This window comes from Nicotiana attenuata, unplaced genomic scaffold (assembly GCF_001879085.1).
Source record: "Nicotiana attenuata strain UT unplaced genomic scaffold, NIATTr2, whole genome shotgun sequence".
Classification (NCBI taxonomy): Eukaryota; Viridiplantae; Streptophyta; class Magnoliopsida; order Solanales; family Solanaceae; genus Nicotiana; species Nicotiana attenuata.
Genome location: NW_017670725.1, coordinates 436,999 through 460,376, shown reverse-complemented (window position 1 = coordinate 460,376; position 23,378 = coordinate 436,999). Strand labels below are relative to the sequence as shown.

Below are 23,378 nucleotides of genomic sequence, written 5' to 3'. Positions count from 1 at the left end.
TAACGATCAAAACAACTTGCTCAACTCTACAACTGGCATGGAACTCCATGAATAACTTGTATCCGACAAAAGAAGAAAATAATCTATTCTTTTTGTTGGACATTGGAATATTTATATCACAATTGCACTTGTGTACAAAATAATGATTGCTAAGTTTTACCCTTTGTATCCAATGCATTTAGATTTGATATCCTTCCCTCTTCTGCCTAATTTTTTAATGTCATCGACGAGACATTCAAGAGCATTGTACGATGAACCTCCCTCTCCAACACTTTCTTTTGCCAAATTAGATAATTTCTCAGCCGATTTCTTGAACTCATCCCTATTTGTTACCATCAAATCTTTCACCATCTTCTCTATAATGTATCTATCACACATGTCCTTCATGTCCACCCCAATTTTCCACACCTCACCCACAAATCTACTAGTGACTCGTTGGTCCACGTAAACAGCCCAACAGATCATGGGCTTTCCTTGAACAATACTTTCCATAGTCGAGTTCCATCCACTGTGAGTTAAAAACCCACCAATAGCAGAGTGGGCCAACACCTTTTCTTGTGGAGCCCAACTCACTATATAGGCTCTTTCTTTGCATCCCTCGGCAAGCTCCTTCACAAATTGGTGGTTCAATTCTTCTCCCCTTAACAAGTTGGACCTCATGACCCACAAAAATCTGATTCCACTATTTACTAACCCATGCCAAAACTCCAAGATTTCTTCCTTTGACAAAGTTGCCATACTTCCAAAACTTACATAGATTACTGATTCGATTGGCTGTGCATCGAGCCATTGAATTGAACTGTGGTCTTCTTTCCATAAACTATTTGAAGAGGCTGATATTGGCATCCTTTTTTCACCAACTTTATTCTTGAGATGCAAATGTAGTGGCCCAATAGCATAAGTTTGTGGACAATGAGAGCTAATGAGGGAGAGTAATGGCCCGTCTAAATCTTCAAATGTGTTTAATATGAGTCCATTGGATTGAGGGATACTCTCCACTTCTTTGAGTGCGATTTGGCAATAGGGATCAGTCGCATAATCGATTAGACGATAGAATGGAAAATCACGACGGCGTAGAAGACCTTGCATGCCAGCTACATTTTCGAACAATACGTCCAAATCATGTCCTTAACAAGAAAGACAAATTTTTGGCTTGTTAACTGAGTTAGATGTTTCCATAAATCACAAGAGAATTTAAAATACGCTTTCATCCAAAGATAAATAAAGTGAAAGTATTTTGTCTTTTACGTACATATTTTCTACTTGGAAGAAACTATTGATAGTAGCAGAATCCTAACGTTTTCATATGGAAAAGAGTTCCTGGCAGTAGAACGTACAGAATAGGCAGAGGGCTGAAGAGAAAACTCGATCAATAAAGTCATAAAGTTTGACCTTATCTATTCTTGAATACTGCATACTACAGTAGTACTAATATTTAACTTCGACCGAGAAAGATAATCTTAAAACATTCTAGAATTTATTAAAAATAATATGCGACGCATAGTAATTAACGTGTTTATGCTGGCAACGAAGATATAATTATATTTTAATTATATCACAAAAGCAGTAACCAACCAGAATTTTGTTTTAGTCACACGTAGCATTTTCTTATATTCTTCAGTGGAGTAGTTAACATGATATATTATTCTTGTTCGTTTTTTCTCAAGCTTTAGTCAACTGTTGTTGCATCTCTTTTGAAGAAAATAGAACAAAACAGAAATCTTAAACACAAAAGTAGATACTCCCTCTGATTCCACTTTACTCCTTATAATTGGAAGAGTCAAACAAGTTTATTTGATCACAATGAATTTTTCTAATATTTAAATTACTAAATATTGTAATTTATATTAATGCCTTTTAGGATACTTCATAAATACTTAGAATAAATTATTCCAAAATGCTTAAAAAATTTACGCCTGAATTCATATAAAAGGTTGAATATATATGCAGATACCTTAAATTATCACGATTTTTAATTGAGACGTCTCAACTACTCTTTTTTCCGATTGAACACAATAATAAGCCCAAATTGTACCAATCGGATCGGACACATTTCGCATTCTCTTGGAAATACCTCAAGCACTTGTCCAGTGGCGAAGCTGGTCAAGAATGGTCAACTGAACACCATTCGCCAAAAAATTATATCACGTATAGGGTAAAATATTACTTGTTATTGATTAAAAAATAAACTTTGAAAACCCTTGCATAGCTCACTACACGTATCTACAAGCACTCCTTACAATCAATAATTAGTCAATTACACTTGGAACATGTAATTTTCACACCTAACTTGGACAACTTTTCATATTTCATACTCACACCGTTTCAATTTAGATGAGATAGTTTGACTAGGCACGAAGTTTAAGAAAAAAAACTTTTAAAATTTGTGGTCTTAAAAACATAAAGGATAAAAGGTTTGTATGACCGTTACATTTGTGTGGTTATAAATGCACAAAATGAAGACATTAAAGTTGAATTATTTTTAAATTTAAAAATATATAATTTATTTTAGAACAGATTAAAAAGAAAAGTAACTCATCTAATTTGAAACAGAGAGAAGCATTTAAGGTTCATCTTTCCCACCAAAGTGATTTAAGTGGCTAGTTATTCCTCGTAAGGAGCGCTCGAGCTTGAGGTATTTCTAAATCAATACAAAATGTGTCTAATTGATATATTTTGGACCTAGTACAAATATTCAATATAACAAGGCCTAGTTAGTATATCTAAATGAAAAATAGTAGCAACTTTAGTGTCTCGGTATGTTCAGCCAAAAATTAAGTAATTTGATAAACAGAGGAAAAAACATGAAGGAGTGCGAAACAGTGTTATGCTAAAATAAAAATGTAATCAACTCAACTTCTATCAATATTTATGTTTCTTTAATATTCAGACGTAAAGTGTACTCAACTCAACTTTTATGAGGGGCGAGTGGATAAATAATGGAGGTCAAAGAACCACTTGTGGATGTATCATTTACCTTAAACAATTATATATACTTAAAATTAAAGAAAACGAAAAAAGAAGAAGAGTACCTTTGAAAGGAATCTCTCCGACTTGAATGAGTTTTGGAATACAGAGATAAACCCAGAGGCAACAAGGACTAATAGTGTCGAAAGGGATAACTGGAACTCCCATCTCATTACCAATATCCACTGCATAATAAAACAACCCATCTGGTATAACACACGTCACCGGCGCCTCAGTAACTCCATCACTACTACTACTACTACTGCCGAGCAATATTTCTCTGAGGAAAGGCTCCGCCATAGCTTGCAAAGAGCTAATAAGCTCTCCAAACTGTACCGATGATCGGGGATTTTCCTCCGGTAGGCCGTCGGAAATGGTCCGAAAACGGAACCGAGGATATTGCCGGAATCTTGATTCGACGTTGGTGTGTCGGAGGAGAAGTTTCTGATTGTGGTTGGTGTTGAGGAAAGTTACCTGCAAACCGGCGAGACAGAAGAGCTCGGCAAGTTGAAGCATAGAGTTGATAGGGCTTTGTATTGGAAGAGGGAAGAGGAGCACGTGAGGAGAGGGATGGTCCATTGATGAACAGTTCTGAGTTGTCTCTCTGCTCCTTGTGGGAAATGGGAGATAAGATTGAGAGATGTATATTGATAGCTACTACTCGTTGCTTATAATAAGCTTTGGCTGGCGTTAAGATTTTAAGAATGACGACACAAAGATTTGTCAAAGATACGGCGCCTAGGATTTGTTCCTTTAATAAATGGAGCTGCTGCACCTTTACCTTGCTTGTAGTTCAATTCAATAATGACATTTCTCTTTTTTTCTACTCCTCTATATTATCAATATTTATATCTCATTTTTTTAACTTTTTTAATATTATGATATTTTTTCTTTTCTAAAATCTATGGTATGAACCTACCTACTATAATAACTAAATCTCATTTATATTCAAGCATTATGTAATGATATTAAACAATAAAAATAATGGAAAGAATATAAATAGAATAAAATAATTTTGCTCGTATCAATAAGTTTATTAATAACAATTAATGTTTTTAAAAAAATATTTACACAATTGGGAATAAAAAATGGTGAGAAAAACATATATTTAATGCAGGTGATATAAAATTTAAACTATTAAAAATAGAGGTAGATTTATAATAAATTCTTAAAAGCTTGAAATTTAAAAATATAACATAAATGACAACAAAAACTTAAAACTTAAATATTTTATTAACATGGCAATGTACGTGTGTCACCATATTTCACCGCGTGAAAAGCTTTTATTTTTTTAAAGTTTTGGTTTTCTCTTTCTCCTTTCCCCTCTCTCCTCCCAACAACTCTCCACCATTATATTCATTTGATAACAAAGTGAATCGAGAGCCGAAATCAAAGAAAGATTATTAGGATTTTCAACCATGAAAAAAAGAGCGTATCAGCTATACAAAAAAGAGAATCATGTAAAATAATCTGATGGTCCATCTAATCTAAGTCTCTATATTTATAATTTGGGCGTAAGTCGGGTAAAATGAATAAAATACTATTCGAAACCTATGTACATAATAAAAGTGGCTGAAATACATAATGGCCTAACATAAACATATCAACCAATACACCTACTTATCAAGTTTTTGTCATGGCCTAGATGTCATATAATTCCTTAGCTCAACACCTTTTACAAATTAGAGGTGATCAACACCTTCAACTTGCCTAGAAATTAGTGATGCAGAGCACCTCCAACCAAGTAGAAGTTTAGTAAGCACATCCGCCAGCTGCTTTGGAAATTGAAACATGGGACAGTTGAATCCAACCGTCGTTGAGCTTAGACAGGATGAAATGGCAACAACCTCAACATGCTTTGTTCTCTCATGAAATACTAAGTTCTTTGCTATATGCAAAGCAACCTGGTTGTCACAGAAAACAGAGAAAAGAAGTAAAACATGAGTCAAAATCTTCTAAGTAAAAAGTGTTAGTTTGAGTAAGTTTGTTTTGATGATTGATAAAGAAACACACCCGTGAATCAGGTCCATACATAGTGTACACAAATACGGGCAGATTCAAGCACAAAACATGCACGTGAAAGAGATAAGCTTAAGTAGTTATATCTGATATCTGCTGAACGAAAAGGTTGCATAAATGATAAGGAGAAGGACTCCTTACTCGAATTGAAACTCTATCGTAGATAAGAGAGGAATTAGAAGTTGAAGATAACTAGAACTCTTCCACCAAGGAAGAGTATAGCATTAGAACTCTAGTTAATCCTATTCTACTAACTCTATATATTTCAAGATATTCTCATTTTACCAGAACACATAAGTTAAGAAAGAGTTGAGAGCAAAATAGCAAGGCATTTTGCAAGAAATTCCGGTGTGATTGAAGTGTGCGAACTTGAAGCTACATGAACCAGATAGAAGAACCAGTTCCAAGTGACTGTCTTTTATTCTAGTTTCATTGTAGTAGGGTTTTGAGTTGTACCTTTCAGCTTTATCTAGAAGCATTTGTACTAGGTACTTTTAGTTGTAGTATTCAAGTTAGAGTTAACTTGAAGTTGTCGCAACAACTTGAGACCGGTTGCCACAAAGGGTTAGAGGTAATCCTTAGGTTTACAAGAGTTTTGTAAATGCTGTTTTTGGCTCTGTAATTTAGTGAAGTGTTAGGACAAATTCTTCTGGGTAGTAGGTCGTGATTTTTTCACCTTATGAGTTGGGTGTTTTCCACGTAAAAATCCTTGTGTTCTTTACTTTTTGCATTTATTATTCCGCAACAGTAGTATAAGGAACACATAGAAGAACCAGGTCCTTCTATAATCTAGTGCACACAAAAATTGGACACCACACAAATCACCCTCTCTCTTGTGTGGTATTGAAGTATAAAACATTAATTGGAATCACATCGGGTTATCCTTGAAGAGGCTAACACCTTAGGAGAAGATCAAGATGAGTGCAACACCTGAAAATTGGGAAGGTCAATCCACTGCTAGGCCACCACTCTTTAATGTCCAGTACTACTCCTGCTGAAAGTCAAGAATGAGAGATCATATTCTAGGAGAGGACTATGAGCTATGGGATGTTGTCACTGATGGTCCACTGCCTACCTTGAAGAAAAATACTGAAGGAGTAGATGTGCCAAAGATAAGAGAGGATTGCAATGCCGAGGACTTGAAGAAGAGGGAGAAGAATGCTAAATCCAAGAAGTGGCTTGTTTGTGGGCTTGGTCCACATGATTATAGCAGAATACAAGGTTGTTACACTGCTAAGCAAATTTGGGACACACTGCAAGTGGCCCATGAAGGAACAACTCCGGTGAAGAGATCTAGAGGAACTTTACTGTACTCTCATTATGTGAACTTTGTTATGAAGGATAGAGAAACCATTCAGGAGATGTACACAAGGTTCACTACATTGACAAATGAACTAAAATCTTTTGGAAGGATTATCCTTGAAGAAGAAAGATTCGAGAAGATACTCACTAGGGTCTTGCCAATCACTTGGGAGAGTAAGATCACTGCTATCTAGGAATCAAAGAATATTGTCACTATCCCACTAGATGAATTGATAGGGAATCTTACTGCCTATGAACTTAGGAGACAAACCATAAAATTGAGTATACCTAAGAAGGAAAGGAGCTTGACACTCAGAATCACTGAAGGTTCTGATCTGAAAGATGATGAAATGGCGATGATCACTAAAGACATCAAGAAGTACCTAAGAAGAGGAAAGGGTTCTTCAAGAAGTGGAAGCTACAGCAAAGCAAGAGATCCGGAGAAGCAAACCAATGATAGCTGCTACAAGTCTGGAAAGACTGACCACATGATCAAAAACTATCATTTGTGGGTTGAAAGTGCAGAAAGAAGGAACAGGTTCAACCCAAGAAATGCAACAAGAAAGGATCAACCAAGGCTATGGTCACTGCTTAGGGAGAAAGCTCAGATGAAAGCTCAGATAATGATGATGACAAACGAGCACTGATGACCATTGGAGAGTCTAATGAAGAAACTGAGGTAAATGTCTTTCACCTCAAAGACAAGATTAAAATTTTGTCTAAAGAAAGATTATCTAATTTATTACTGGAATTAATTGATGAATCTGAGGATATGAATAATGAAAAGGAACAACTGTCAAAAGAATGTGTGATTTTGAAAGCCCAGTGCAAAAACCTAGAACTTAGGGCTTGTGAAGATGAAAGTGAAAATACTATGTTAAAGAACCAGGTTCATGCACTTGATGCAACTGTTTAGGAACAGGCAAAAAGACAGCTGATCACACGCAACTCACTTCAGAACAAAATGTAGGAAAAATAAAATATGAGTTTGTATAAGAGGGATGAACTGGTAAGAGTCTTTAAAGGGGGATCTGGACAAGGTCAAGCATGAGTTAGACAGAACTTGTAAATGGAACAGATCCTCTGATGCACTTTCATGGCTACAAGAACAACATAGTAGCAACAGAAAAGGACTTAGCTCTGAGAACTTTGCACATAAGTGATATCCCAAAAGCGAGTACCTCACACTCCCTAAGAACAATATTTTCACACACTGTAGTAACACCGGTCACTATAAGAGTGAATGCATTGCAAAAGAGAAGGCAAGTCAAAAGAACAAAAAATTTGTTCTAAGGAAAAATAGGCTGCCAAGTTGGATAAAAAGAATTTGATTCATCCTTTTACCTATAGAAAGGGATCCAAACTAGTTTGGGTTCCTAAGACTAACCCCTGATTTCCTTTTGCAGGTCCAAGTGAAAGAGAGTAGCCAAATAAGGTTTATGGATAGTGGCTGCTCAAAGCACATGACAGGAAGCAAGAACCAGTTCCTTTTACTTGAGGACCTTAAATGAGATAATGTCTCCTTTGGATATGGAAAGAAAGGTGTGATCATTGGGGTTGGAAAGGTAGGTAAGATTGATTCTCACTCTATTGAGAATGCCTACTTGATAGATGGACTGAAGTATAGTCTAATAAGTGTATCACAACTATGTGATAGAGGTAACATGGTAGCATTCACCTCTACAAAATGCTTTATGATTAATATTACCATTGACAAGATAGTTTTATAGGGAAAAAGAGTGAATAACATATATGCGACACTTTCAGATAATGAAATCACTTGCTTAAGTTTGTTGGAAAATGATCCCCTCCTTCGGCACAAGAGACTTGGACATGCAAGTCTAAACCAACTTAACAAACTAGTCTCCAAGAACTTGGTGGTAGGGTTGCCTAACATTAAGTTCAAGGAAGATTAAGTTTGTAAGGCTTTGCAAAGGGGAAGTAGGTAAGATACTCTTTTAAAAGCAAGAAAATGGTAAGAACTACTAGGACGATGGAACTGGGCCATATGGATCTTTGTGGACTAATGAGAACATTGAGCAGAGGTGGTAAGGGATATGTTATGGTTCTTATTGATGATTACTCTAGGTTTACTTGTACACTATTTTTAACATATAAAGATGAAGCATTGATATGTTCACTTCATTTGTTAGAAAAACTCAGAAACAACTAGGTAATCAATTTGCATCAATTAGGTCTGATCATGGTACTGAATTTGATAATGCTAAATTTGCTGAATTTTATGATGAGAATGGCATAGATCATAACATTTTTGCTCCTATGACTCCACAATAAAATGGAGTAGTTGAAAGAAAGAATAGAACATTAGAGGAAATGGCTAGGACTATGCTACTTGCTAGTAAATTGCCTCAAAGCTTCTGGGTAGAAGCTGTGAACACTGCATGCTACATCACAAATAGGTGCATGGCTAGACCTATTATTTAAAAGACTCCCTATGAGTTACTTAAAGGGAGAAAACCAAATATATCCCATCTTAGGGCATTTGGATGCAAGTGCTTTGTGCACAATAATGGAAAAGACTCCCTAGGTAAGTTTGATCCCATAAGTGACGAGAGTGTATTCTTGGGATATTGTTCATATAGTAAAGCTTAAAAGATTTATAATAAAAGAATTATGTGTGTAGAAGAAAGTGTCCATTCGGTTTTTGATGAAACTAACATTCCTTTTGAGAGGCAGGAATAGGATGATGAAGGAATTAGGCCGGTCAGAAACTCAATTGAAACCACATCCCAGACTGAAGCTGCACCAGAAGAAGGAACATGTGATGGAACATGTCCTTCCACCCAAGGCAACCTGACAGAGGGAACTGAACAGAGAAGAACTAATCCTCAAACCTCGAGGGAACTGAACCTGTTCCTCAATAACAGAGAATTAAAGAAACATCTATGGGAATCCAGTTGGTTATGAAACTTTACAAATATCAAAGTTCTTACCCCATTGGTAACATATTAACTGATCCAACCTCTGGAATCAAAACCAGATCTTCTCTGAAGAACCTCTATGCTTTTGATGTTTTTCTATCTCTTATTGAACCTAAAAATGTTTTTGAGGCTTTGTAGGATGCAGACTGGGTGAATGCAATGCAAGATGAACTCAACTAATTTGATAGAAGTCAAGTGTGGCATCTGGTACCAAGACCCAAGAACAGATCAGTAATTGGCACAAAATGGGTGTTCAGAGACAAATTTGATGAAGATGGAACAGTTACAAGGAACAAGCTTGATGAACTGGAAGATTCTAGTGGTGCCTTATAGCATTTGCTGCCTACCTGAAATTCACTCTCTATTAGATGGATGTCAAGAGTGACTTCCTCAATGTCTATCTAAAAGAAGTCTTCGTCAAGCAACCTCTTGGATTTGAGAGACAGGAATGTCCTGATCATGTCTACAAGCTTGACAAGGAACTTTATGAGCTCAAGTAGGCTCCAAGAGCATGGTATGAATGATTTTTGCTTGAGCATGGCTACAAGAGAGGTAAAATTGACAATACTTTGTTCTTGAAAGAAAAAGGGAAAGATATCTTGGTAGTTCAGATATATGTTGATGATATAATCTTTGGAGCAACTAGAGATAAGCTAATTAAAGAATTTTCTAAGCTAATGGGGAGTGAATTGGAAATGAGTATGATAGGTGAGATTAATTTCTTTTTAGGCTTACAAATTAAACAAAACTCAAATGGAACTATTCCATCAGCAAAAGTAGGTGAAAGAGCTGCTTAAAAAGTTCAAAATGGAAAACTCCAAAAAAAAATTGACACTCCTATAGCAACAACTGCAAAACTAGATATAGATGAACCTGGTTCATCTGTTGATCAGAAGATGTATAGGGGTATGATTAGCTCTCTGTTATAACTCACTGTTAGTAGATTTGACATTGTTTTCAGTGTAGACCTCTATGCTAGATTTCAGGCAAATCCAAAGGAATCTCACTTAACCGCTGTCAAGAGGATCTTGAGATACCTAAAAGGCACCACTGATCTTTGCCTATGGTACCCGAAATGTAGTAATTTCAACTTAGTGGGATATGCTGATATGAATTATGCACATTTTCTTGTGGATAGAAAGAGCACTTCAGGTATGGCACACTTTTTTGGCTCATGCCTCGTGTCTTGGGCCACAAAAAAGCAAAACTATGTGGCCTTGTCTACTGCTGAAGCTGAGTATGTGGTTGCTGCCTCATCTTGTGCTCAATTGTTTTGGATCAAACAAAAATTAATGGACTTTGGAATTGATGTAGGTTGTATCCCCATCTTTTGTGACAACACCAGTGCAATTAGTATGACCAAGAACCCAGTTCATCACAAAAGAACTAAGCACATAGATGTTAGATATCACTTTTGGAGGTATGGCACACTTACTTTGGCTCATGTCTCGTGTCTTGGGCCACAAAAAAGCAAAACTATGTGGCCTTGTCTACTACTGAAGCTGAGTATGTGGTTGCTGGCTCATCTTGTGATCAATTGTTTTGGATCAAACAAAAATTAATGGACTTTGGAATTGATGTAGGTTGTATCCCCATCTTTTGTGACAACGCTAGTGCAATTAGTATGTCCAAGAACCCAGTTCATCACAAAAAAACTAAGAACATAGATGTTAGATATCACTTTTGGAGGGAAAACTATGAACAAGGTTTGATCACTGTGAAATTTTGTGCTACTGACAAGCAAATAGCTGACATATTCACAAAAGCACTAAGTAGAGGTCACTTTGAAAGGAACATATTAGAATTAGGGATGATTTTAGATCACCTAAAAGGAACCAGTTCTAACTCAATAATTGGTTAAATAATTTGTGAATTTTATGCATAATTAGATTAGATTTTGCTCAGTCTCATACTTTCACTAGTATACTCTTGTGCCATGTGCTAAAATTTCTCATTAATCTCTAATGATATTATCTTTATTTTCTTGGAAAATTCAGACTTACACAAGAGAATTCTCAGTGAAGAACCTAGTTCATCAACATGGTATGTATTCTCCACTTCGCATATTTTGAAATAATTGTATTTGGATCAGGATCAGAAAGAGAGTCCCATTTAATCCCAACCTCCCTCAAGCTTATCTGTTACAAAACGAACCAGTTTCACCGAATGAGAGTCCCCAATGCCATAATTGCCTAGATTTTAGGGAAGTCTCCACGTCTTTTCAAATTGTCTTTCCTAGTTTGATTAGACTTTTGAGCTTCTAAAAAGCTGTTGTTAACCACTTAAACTCTCCCTACTTAAATTGATTTGGCCTTACGCATTTCCTCACTTCTAATTTTTCAGCCGCCATAATTCTCTCTATCTTCTCTCATATCCTTTACACGCAGAACCCATCTGCGCACATCGATGGCTAATCTATCTAAAAACCCCTCTTCACCAACCAAGGAATATACACCCACACCTTCAACCACACCCTCAACCACACCTATCTCATATCCTTTACACGCAAGACAGTAGCTGGCAGTGAATAAATCAAGAAAATAAATCACAATTCAAAGCAAGCTAGGCAAAAGTAGCCCAAAAATCTGAAGAATCCTCTAAGTATGCAACTGAGGGGGAAGAAACTTTTTAATTTAAAACAGAGCAGGTAACATCTGGTCTTAATATTATGTCTGAGACAATTTCTGGAGTTGCTAAAAATTTGGAGAACAAATTTGTAATGGTTGGTACTATTGATGGGGTAGAGACCACTGAGTTGGAAAGAATTGGTGGTAAAAATAAAAATATAAAATTAAAAGGGAGTGAGGGTGCTCAAGGTGATGTGAGGGGATGGGGAAAAGAAGGAGTGGTTGAATCTTCACCTACTCCTGTTCGGTTGACTGAGGAAACATGGGCTATGGTGCTATGGAGTGATGAAGAAGTTGAGGAGGAATAAAGTTGGATAGAAGAAGGAGGTAATGGGTCGGGTGATGCAAGTGCAGCTGAGGGGCTGGTTAGCTTGAGGAAGAGGTTCCAAGAACCTGTTCCATCTGTGCAGGAACCCCTCAAAGACTTAGTGAAATGAGTGTCTGACAGCTACAATCCAAAAAGAAGAAAGGTCCAGGAAAGTAGTGGAGGAAGAAGAAAGTGAAGAAGAAGAAATCGATGAAGAATAGGACAAGATGGTGATGTTTGGCAAGAAAACAATCTTAAAAGGTAGACTCCTCAGGGACTTGAAGGAGGAAGGAATGATGATGATGCTGGAGAAGCTAGAACTTCAAAGTTAGAAGGACAACGTCCTTTAGATGGAAGGAAGATTGGCCAAAACTGAGATTATGGAGTTCATGGCAAATTGTGAAATCAAGAATGGTAGAGTCACTTGTCACGATAGAAAATCCATTATATGCCGTGATGGCGCCGAACGATGGCACTGAACATCGCTGTTAGGCAAGCGACCAGTGAACTATCACATTAGCTGTTCATTTTATTACTTTTGAAATCATAAATTTTATTAAGTAGGGAAAATTTATGCCTTTAAAATCACGGGTACATACATAATTAGTAATGCATAAAAATAAAAGGTGATAATAATATGCAATTCCGTAGGCATCAACTAGAATATTCCAAAACCTGGTGTCACAAGTACATGAGCATACTAAGGAGTATACTAATAATATAATATCTGTCTTGAATGTAAATAAGAGAGGATGCAAATAGTACGATAGAGACTCTGTGGGCTGCGATACGTAACCTGGAATGCAACTCACCATAAAGTCTCCTTAGCAGCTGCGCCTACGCGCCAAGATGACCACCAATGAACTTGTCAGATCCTGCACATTAGTGCAGAAGTGCAGCATGAGTACATAAATCAACGTGTACCCAGTAAGTATATAGCCTAACTCCAGAGAAGTAGTGACGAGGGGTCAACATCGATACTTACTAGTGGTCTAATAAATCAGTATGATAATTCATAAACAGATATGAAGCACAATAGTAGTAGTGAGGTAAAAACTGTAACTAACATAATCTTTCAATATTTCTTTTAACGATATAAATTTCTCAATCTCGTATTTTATCTCAACAACTCAGAAAATATCAAGTGCCAATAACAAACAGATAAAGAATACCATATAAAGTGCCAGGCATCAGTGGAAGGAAAATCTCGTGAATATTCGAAGTGCTAGCAGAATAACCCGCGATTATGCCGAGGTCATACGGCCCGATCTAGAGTGGTGTGTACACTGCCGAGGGTCGACTAGCACGAACCAGAGATGCATCTCAATATACTGCCAAGGCGTTCGGCCCGTTCCACAAGAAAGGAAGGAACTTATTGAAGTATGAGTGACGTGCTTACAATACAAGTACATAAGCATAAAGTAGATATAACATTTACCGTTTCTCAAATAATTTGCAAACAACTCAAGGTGATAAATCCCGGCCCAATATATATATGTATCTCTACATCAATTTCAATCATAAATTTAATTAATTATGGTAGCAAATGGAGCTTAAATAATTCAAATATTACATGATAGAATCCTGAGTCTACCTGGACATAAACATGCTTTAGCTACGTACGGACTCTTGTTACCTCGTGTGTACGTAGCACCCACAACTAGTATCACATAACAATTTCATCACCTAGGGGGTAGTTTCTCCCTCACAAGGTTAGACAGGAGACTTACCTCGCTCCGAAGTCCTATAACCGGCTCCAATACCTCTCTAATTCTTCAAATCAAAGCCAAACGATCAGAAACTAGTCAAACAATGTGAAAATCAATCAAAATATACTCCAACGCGTATGATTTAAAAATTTATGATAATTCTCAACTCCGCTCGAAAAGTCAACAAAGTCAACCCTCTGGCCTAAATCTCAAAATTTTTACCCATTTCCATGTTTAAATCTTTATAGAATCCATGAATTTAACATACAATAGGTGGGAATAGCTTACCTCACAATAGATGATAAAAATCTCTTCTTCAAGAACTTCAAAAGTCGTACAACCAAGTGAAAAATGTGAGAGGAATGGCTAAGTATCGAATTAACAACACCCCACTGCCCAACGACTTTCACATCTGCAGACAAATAGTCGTACCTGCGACCCCGCACCTGAGGAAAAATCCATTGCAGGTGCGGTTCCTTCTAAGCCTAGGCAATTCCGCTTCTGCGGAACAATTGAGCTCCGGCGGTCTCGCTTATGCGGAGCATTGACCGCTCCTGAGAGCCCGCTTTTGCGACACACGACCGCACTTGTGGTCCAATGGCAAAGGCCAAGGTATCGCATATGCGGTGCCTTCTCCGCTTCTGCGAATATGCACCTGCGCGCCAAACTCCGCACCTGCGACCCTCCCCCTGGCTGGCCCTCTTCGCTTCTGCGATGACTCCCTTCGCACCTACGTGTCTGCACCTGTGACCAATCCCATCGTAGGTGCGGCAACAACAGACTTCAGCACCAGTAGCAGCATGTCCTCAAATCTAAGTTCCAATCCAGTTGAAATCCGAGGCCCCCCGGGACCCCATCCATATGTACCAACACATCCCAAAATACGATACGGACTTAGTCGAAGCCTCGAATCACGTCAAACAACATCAAAATTGTGACTCATCGATCGAAACCTTTCTTTAAACTTTAAAACATTCAAACTCCGTCGAACGCATCCGAACTACACTTAAACATCCCAGAATAACGCCAAATTTTGCGTGCAAGTCATAAATTATGACACAAACCTATTCCAAGGATCAGAACTCCAAACGGACATCGATTATACCAAATTCACTTCAAATCAAACATATGAAATTCTAAAACCTTCAAAATGTCAACTTTCCAAAATAAGCGCCGAAACGCTCCTGGGCCACCCGCTACTCAACCCGAACATATGCCCAAGTCCGAAATCATCGTACGAACCTATTGGAAACTTCAAATCCCGACTCCAAGATCCTTTACTCAAAAGTCAAACCTTAGGCAACTCTTCCAACATATAGCTCCCGAATTGAGAATTTTCCTTGCGGAACAACTCCGAACTTCCCAAAATTCAATTCCGACTAAGGGTGTCAAATGGGCCGAGTTGACCTAGTTCCGGACTAGCCTAGACCAGTTTTAGAACGGACCGGATCGGACCAGTAGGTAGGGGCCGGGCAGGGCTGGGTTGTGATGGGAAGGGATTATGCTGGGTAGGATTTAGGTACCGGTTAACCGGACCGATCTAAAACGGTAATGTCAAGTCCACTTCGTACTGGTTAACTGAACCGGCTCGGACTGGCCCAGACCGGTTCAACGACTATTTGAATTCTTTTTTATTTTAATATAGTTGACTGTTGGCAACGGGCAGCTTCAATTTTGACCGTTGCCCAACGGCTATTTTGCAAGAATAGTCCTTTTTTGGGCGTACTTTTCAAAAATAACACTTTTAGTATTTAATAATTTAGCCCTTTGAAAAACTATAAATATACCCCCTCTTCTTCATTTCTTAACTTGTTTACCGTGAAAATAATAATAACAATTAAATTTGTTGGTGGGACTCTAAAAATACGTGATCTATTTTTATGCTAGTTGTTTAAGCAACTGATGATATATGTATGAAGTTTCGAGACGAAACGCGAGCTGAAATAGAGTTATAATCAGACCGATGAGCTAGCCAATCGTGGCCTCGGACTGACCGATACGGGGCCTCAAGGTTGATTCTTGGGCTTGGGTTCGAGCTATTAAGGGCAATCGGGGAAGGGCTAACAGTTATAAAACAATCAATGAAGGCTCTTTATGGCCAATGATAAGCAATAAATGAAGAACAAGTATGAAGATAATAAACAAGGGCAACAACATCGAGATAGTATGTTAGAGAGAAAAGAGTATGTTCTTCTATATTTCATGTGGAGTAATTGGAGCAACAGACCTTACAAAATGACAAAGGCCCCCTTATATAGGAAAGGAGTCCCTGTACAGCACAAAAGGCATTAATTGTAAAGATGTGGGATGGGACAACTAGACTTGACATGACACCCTGATTCTGGTTTAGAGTAGGCCAGCTAGGCTCTGTCAATCTTAGCCGTGCACCTTGGGAACCCCCCATCTTCATCATAGTCGCGGCTTACATCATTTTGGGATCGGGTGTCGATGACCCTCGAGGGAGGAGACTCGGCCATAGCTTTGTAGCCTCGAGGTCTCGAGATGATCTTCTGAACTGCCTCAAATGACGAGAAATTGGACCCTCCGATTTCACCGTATACAGATAGTCCCCGCATTTCTTAGAGAGGAACGATGAGAAACGACCTTGACATCCGATTTTTCGAACTTCCCGTGATGACATCATATGGACAACATCTTACTTATGATGCCAACCTTCACGTTAACCGGGGCATCCCCATATACTTATCTTTTCAGCATCATTCGACGTGTTACGATTTTCCGTTCATCAAAGCTATAATGCCGCCATCGATTCAGCTCTTGAGGACGCATTAACTGTGCCTGCCGATACGTCTTTCGAAGACAATAATGGTGCCGTCGGTTATACTATCGCCCTTCCTATAAATGGAGTTTTTTGGGATTACCTTCCACCCAAGTGACTTCCCATATTTATCCTATCTTCTCTTCTTTTCGTCCTTATCCCCTGTCGTTCGCCATGTTTGAGGCCCATGGCCTCACGAACGTATGGCGGCGCTTCTATCAGTTGTGCCAAGGCCTATCTCCTGGACTTCCCTCAGTCGAGCGAGATTCTGCCGTTTCGTTGTTGTTGTTGTTGCTGTTGTTGCTGTTGTTGTTGTTGTTGTTGTCTCGAGATGGTGAGACAGGGAGACCAATCTCTTTCGTCTGGGGAACGTGTTTGGACTGTACACCGCTGCTCATGAGGGTGTTCGGACTATACTCCGCTGCTTACCCTCCTGCCCCGGCCCGGTGTACTACACCCTCTTTGATTTCCTTGGGGTGGGGTGATACTATCTATCAACTGTTGTATCCCGCGCCGGGGCAACGTCCCAATAAGTGGCTTTACAATAGTAGTGCTGGCGAAGTTCATACTAGCCAGATTTTTCACCCAGCCACTTCTTCGCTCCTTTCGGCTTCTCCTTCGTCACTTTGCTCTTCTCCATCGCTTTCCCCTTCTATATCTTCCCCTTTGAAGATTCCATTCTGGAGGGTCGAGATAAGACTCCCGAGGGGACGGCGTTTGGAAGATATTGTCTTTGAGGACGTGCGACCGAGGAGATGATATCCAAAGATGTTGCTACCGAGGTCACACCTTTGAGAGTAGGCTAGGCTCTTAGGCTTTTACTATACGTATACCCTCTCACTTCTTTGTTTCTGTGTAAGGACCCCTTGCGGGCTTTTCTAATCATATGTAAGGATCCTTTGTGGGCTGTTGTAACCAAACGTTTATAAATATAAAGATATTTTCTCGACTTTTGTCTTTGATGCTTGCCATATTCTTTTACATTTATGGAGACTCTGAATGTATGCCTCTGTTGACTATTATCGATATCTAACCCGGGTGCGAGTACTCTTTCTGGCCTTCGGTCACTAAAAACGGCACCTCTCGGAACCCTCTGTTGTTCCTCGGACCAAGCTTGAATTCGTCCGATAGACTCGGGCCATCGGGACCTTTACCTTGGCTCATATGAAAATAATACCTCGAGCCTTGAAATCTTCGAGAGCGGTCTCTGAGTGAGGGTCAGCTTTGGGCACCTGGAAACTTGCTTTGAATCTTGATGTAGATAACTTTTAAGGCGTTGTAGATAGGTCCCAAATAGGGGGGTCGCCAGACTTAGGCGATGTCCTGAGGTCGAACCCTTATGGACGGAGCTCAAAGCGCTTATTTTTCTTTTTGAGCGGAGCCTTCAAGACAAGGTACCATCTCGAATCCTGCAATGGTGCTAAAGGCTTCCTGGAGTCTAACTTCCTTTCTTGAAGGAGGTTCTCGAGATCGGGTACCATCTCGAGATTGGAGATGATGCCGCTGGCTTCTTAAAGCCTAACTTCTTTTTGATGGAGGTCCTCGAGGTCGGGTACCACCTCGAGACTGGAGATGATGCCATTGGCTCCTTAATGCCTGGCTTCTTTTTGATGGAGATCCTCTAGGTCGGGTACCACCTCGGGATTGGCGACGATGCCGCTTCTTTATATGTATATAGGGTCGCTTCTGCTCCTTTAGGGATCTCCCCATTTTAGATAGTTATCCTCCCATTTCAGCGTTGAGCCCTCCATTACCTTTAGCGCTAAAGTATTTGTGCAGGTTCCTGCTTCAGTTCTTCTAGTCTCGCCATAGCCATGACTGTTACATCGGGGCCTATTCGGCAGAGAGGGGAGAGTTCCGCTCTCGATGCTCAGGATCAAAGAGAGTCTTCCTTGAAGATTATTTCTTCGATAGGAGAGGGGCACCTTGAGTTAGTGAGGAGAGACTGCGGATGGGGGGAGAGAGTAGTGTTACAGACTCTTTCCCCGGATGAGGGCATCTCGGATCATGTTGATGGATTCTTGAATGTGTACACGTATCCTTTCACACTGGGACCCCTTGACAGGGTTGTGCTCGACTTCTATTTGAAGTATCCGGTTACCTTGGCGCAGATACATTCGTCATTTTGGCGAGTAGTGTAGATGATGAGGTTCTTTGCGGAGAAGGCGAGGCCTGAATTCACGTTCAGTCATCTCATTAGGCTGTATCGACCCTTTCACCACCGAGGTCTGCTAACCTTGCATTGTCGGTCGACCACGCCCTTCGTTGTTGATGATGAGGAGGATAGAGATCTGGAGTGGGTGAGTCGGTTCGTTCGGGTTCGGACTGCTGACGTTATCCCTGTGGAGTTTATGCCATTCCCCGAGGAATGGAATTTTACACGTAACTGGTACATCCCGTGCCTTCTCAGATTCGTTTATGGCGAAGGTTAGTTTTGTAACCGTGTTTTCTCCCTTTCTATAGTGGTTTCATGGGCGCCAGGCGACGTTCCTGATCTGTCTGGTTGGGTCCGGAAGTTGGCGACCCACTTGACTTGTGATAAGCTTAGGTGGAGAGCTGTGTTCCGGGGCAGATGGGAAGCAAAACATCAAGGTGTGTGTTTGTACTACTTTTTCCTTACCCCTTGTTCATTTGGAGAGGCATTTTCCCTTTCTGCGTATTAATCTTGCTGCCGTAGGTATCGGAGAGTCTTCTGAGGCGAGGCCGTGCTTCTCCGGAGAGGGGAAGGGGTTGCCAGCTCTCGGGCTAAAGAATGACAGAAATAAGCGGGATATGCACTCGCAGGGCGATGGCGCTCAGAGTAAAGCGAAACGGGACCGGAGCTTCAAGATGGAAACAACATCTGAGCCTGCTGCGCCCGAAGTTCCTGGTTCTGGAAAGGTGGTTTCCCCGAGCGACCATGTCTCGACCGGAGTTTCTTCTTCCAGGGAAGGGGGGACTAGATTAACAGATTTGTCCTCGGCCTTCGAGGAAGTCCGTGGCTTCAATTCGCAGTGAGTTTCGACATAGGCCTTTCGAATCCCGCGTCTTTCGTTCCTTATCGAGTTTTCTTCTGCAGGCCTTTGACAGGCTTGGGTCTGAGCTGCTCCGTCCTGGAGCTAGGCTCCGGTAAGCTCTGGATGAGGATAGATCCCTTATGCTCCTTTGCGAGGAAAACGAAGTTGAGATGGCACACTTGCGGTATGAGGCGTGCCGGAGCTCGAATTATGAGAGCTACTTGATCGAGCAGGTAATTCTCCATTCCGAGTGCGTATGCTTTCTGCCTTTTAGCTTCCGAGGATAACACTTCGTTTATCCCAGTTGCGGAAAAAGACGGAGGCCTTGGAGCATCTTCGGAACGAAGCTGGCCGAGTCAAGAATGACTGTGACGAGCTAAGAGCTCGGGCGGAGGCTCAGGCTTCAGAGGAGAAGGATGCCTTGGCTAAAGTTCCCGCCTTCGAGGTTCAACTCCGCTTAGCTCGTGATAACGCTTTAGTTCAAGCGGATATGATTACGAAGCTCAAATCCGAGCTTTCGAAGGTCAGGGCTGAGATCGTTGATGCCCAGACCGGAGCAACACTGAGCCAAACTAAGGCTGATCAGGAGTTGGCGATTTATTTGAAGGCTGCTACCGATGCTCAAGCCGAGTTGAGGAGGATCCTCGATCACGAATAGGGGATAAAAAAATATGCTTGTTGCAAATCTCGAAGAAAGATTCTCGAGGAGATCCGCGCTAGGGGTTTTGTCCTCTTGGAAGAGTTGGCGCGAGCAAGGGCGGACGAGCGTGATTCTCGGTTGCTTCTGTCTGACATTAAGGAGAGTGAAGACGAGGCTGGCAGGCCGTAGCTCCCAGGGGTAGGGCGTAGATTTTGCCATTTTTGTATGTAGCATTTTTAGAGTATGTTTGTAGATGGGGAATGTGTTTTTTCGCGCATGTGTATAAAAGAAAAACCTTCGTGGCTTTACTTCTTTTGTACCCCTTCCCGTTTCAAATTTGGCCAGGTGAACTGGTCTCAGAGTCGGTGAGAATCCTTAGATTCGTGATATGGCCCTGGGGCTCATTAGGCTGGCGACAATGGCTTTTACGCTTTGCCCTGAGGCATATGTAGTTAACTATTTTGGGTTCAGTCTCGGAGTCGGGTTTCGACTTGAGCTCAATCGACCCTCAAGTTTTTATGTTTGCGTAAGCTGGCGACAATGGCTCTTACGCTTTAGGCCAATGCGGCCTCTTAATGTAAGCTGGCGACAATGGCTCTTACGCTTTGGGCCGATGCGACCTTTTAATGTAAGCTGGCGACAATGGCTCTTATGCTTTTGGGTCGAAGCAACCTTTTATTGGCTTTATTTTCCTCTCGTTAAGGACTTTTGAAGTAATTTTGCCTGACCCATCGTCGGTTCGGGAAGAACCTTGATTTCAAGTCGTTTTGTGGCGATGTTCGAGCACCTCGGGAGGTTTGGCTTGGAGGCTGAGTAGCTCGAAGCCTGTGATTTGGAGCTGACATGGTCGAAGCTCTTTTGCCTATGCCGATGGTATCCTTTTTAACCGGTTCTTTTCGAAGTAGATTTGAAGTAATGGCCTATGATTTTGTAGCGACGGTTGGGCGTCCTTGAGTCGCGTTAGTTTGGCTGGTACAGCCGTATGACCGTAGTTATTTGTGCTTGGCCGGAGCCATTTTTGGTCCCGAGTGTAGTATTTTAGGTGTCTATATCGAGGGTATGCCTTTGTAGGGATCTTACAAGTTCGATATATAACCTAAACATCGGGATTGAGTTTATGCCTGTAGGAAGGTCTTACGTTTTTGTTGATACTTGGTACAAGTATGATTCATGCCTTGCTTGAGGTCTTATAGTTTTGTTGATACTTGGTACAAGTATGATTCATGCCTTGCTTGAGGTCTTACAGTTTTTGTGGATACTTGGTACAAGTATGATTCATGCCTTATGTAGGTCTTGCGAGACAGAGTCTGCCCACTCGGGGTCTTATGGCCTCAGGCTTTTTAATGAATAGCGATTGGCGACAGTCCCCGAGTCATCGAGGGTACTTTGGCTCGGAAGTCGTCACTTGTAGATTTCGTATTGCCTCGTTGAGGGCTTACAATTTTGGAGATCCCGACCTTGAGGTCGTGCATTTTTGAGATTCTGATGCCAGTCCCCGAGTATTCAGGTCACTTTCGGCCTTGGAGATGTTTCATGTTTTTCATGTTACCTCGTTGAGGGCTTATAAGTTTGGAGTCCTGACTCGGAGTTCGCTCAGGTGCTGAATTGTCGACGCCAGTCCCCGAGTGCTCGAGACGTTTTGCTGGAGGAATTATTTTTGCTAAAATGTTGAGTTTCCTTTGGCTTGTGAGATGCTTTGATAACGGTATTCTTTGATTATTTGATACAAGTATATATGTCTCCGCCATTGGGGGCCCGGCTATACGGACACGGTTCGTTTGACCGTTTGGCCCGGTATATCATTTTCCTATTGAGGCCCCATTTGGCATTTTTTGGCTTTTCCGAGGGGTTGGTCTTCCGGGGGGATGCCCTCCAGTGTTCGAGGTTGATTGCGAAAGAAGCCTCAGACATTTGTTTGGATCTTCCTTAGGTAGCATATAGATGTTGCCTCGTTAAAAACCTTGACGGTAAAACCCTTCTTGGGATGAAACCTGGCCGAAGGAAAAGAGTACAACGCATGCTTTCGAAACCTAAGGCCTTCGGGTTGGGAAGAGCTCTGGTTGTTTCGGGTGCCTGCATAAGGGTTAGTATGAAATATAAAATGAAAAGGGAGATGATTATACCTTAGCGTGGGATGCGCCGGCGATGTTCCGAGGTCTGATATATCCCTGTCGCTTGTAATGAGGACGCGGTACGGTCCTTCACTATGTTTAATCGGGCTTAGACGATGATGTAGTTTTCTTGCCCTTTGGTTCTTTCGAGAGTGGAGATATTGGTGTCGGTGCCACGTTGTGCACCCGAACATTTCTCTAGCTGTGTGCTGTTCCCCGTAGACGGTTTTAATCTCGTCCTTTGTTGGGAATTTCATCATCTGGTGGAGGGTGGATGGCACTACTCTCATGCAGTGTATCCACGGTCGTTCGAACAAGGCGTTGTACCTCATGTCTCCTTCGATGACATAAAATTTGACATTTTGGGTCGTGCCGGCCACACTGACTGGGAGGGTGATTTCTCCTTTCGTTGTTTCACTTGCCATGTTGAATCCGTTGAGGACTCGAGTGGTGGGCACGATTTGGTCTAGCAGTCCGAGCTGCTCTATTACCCTTGATCTGATAATGTTGGCCGAGCTACATAGATCCACGAGTACACGTTTTATTTGAATTGTATTCACGAAGAAAGAGATTACCAGTGCGTCATTATGAGGTTGAGACAAGGTCTCGGAGTCCTCTTCGCTGAACGTGAGGGCATCCTCGGGAATGTACCCCCGAGTTCGCTTTTCTCTAGTGATGGACATTTTTGTCTTTCTCATCACGGGCTCCCGGGGATCGTTGATGCCTTGCAAGATCATGTGGATAACATGTTGTAGCTCGTTTGCTTAGTTCTTTTTGGCCGCCTCTCTTTCTCGGAACTGATTTTTGGCCCGGTCGCTTAAGAATTCTCGGAGGTGACCTTTATTGAGTAGCCTGGCTATTTCCTCTCGGAGTTGGTGGCAATCTTCGGTCCTATGGCCGTGAGTGTTATGAAATTCACATACTAAGTTATGATTCCTTTGGGAAGGATCCGACTGTATAGGCCTGGGCCATCTGGTGT

General features: G+C 40.9%; 1 protein-coding gene across 1 annotated transcript; it reads right to left on the bottom strand.

Annotated features, from left to right (window-relative positions):
- On the bottom strand, positions 1-3,715 carry LOC109242699 (7-deoxyloganetic acid glucosyltransferase-like). The gene is made up of 2 exons (XM_019409544.1): positions 3,033-3,715; positions 1-1,127 (listed from the first exon to the last, which is right to left on the bottom strand). The coding sequence occupies exons 1-2, from the start codon at positions 3,544-3,546 to the stop codon at positions 157-159; spliced, it is 1,485 nt and encodes a 494-aa protein (XP_019265089.1). The 5' UTR covers positions 3,547-3,715; the 3' UTR covers positions 1-156.
- Positions 3,716-23,378: the final 19,663 nt, after the last annotated feature.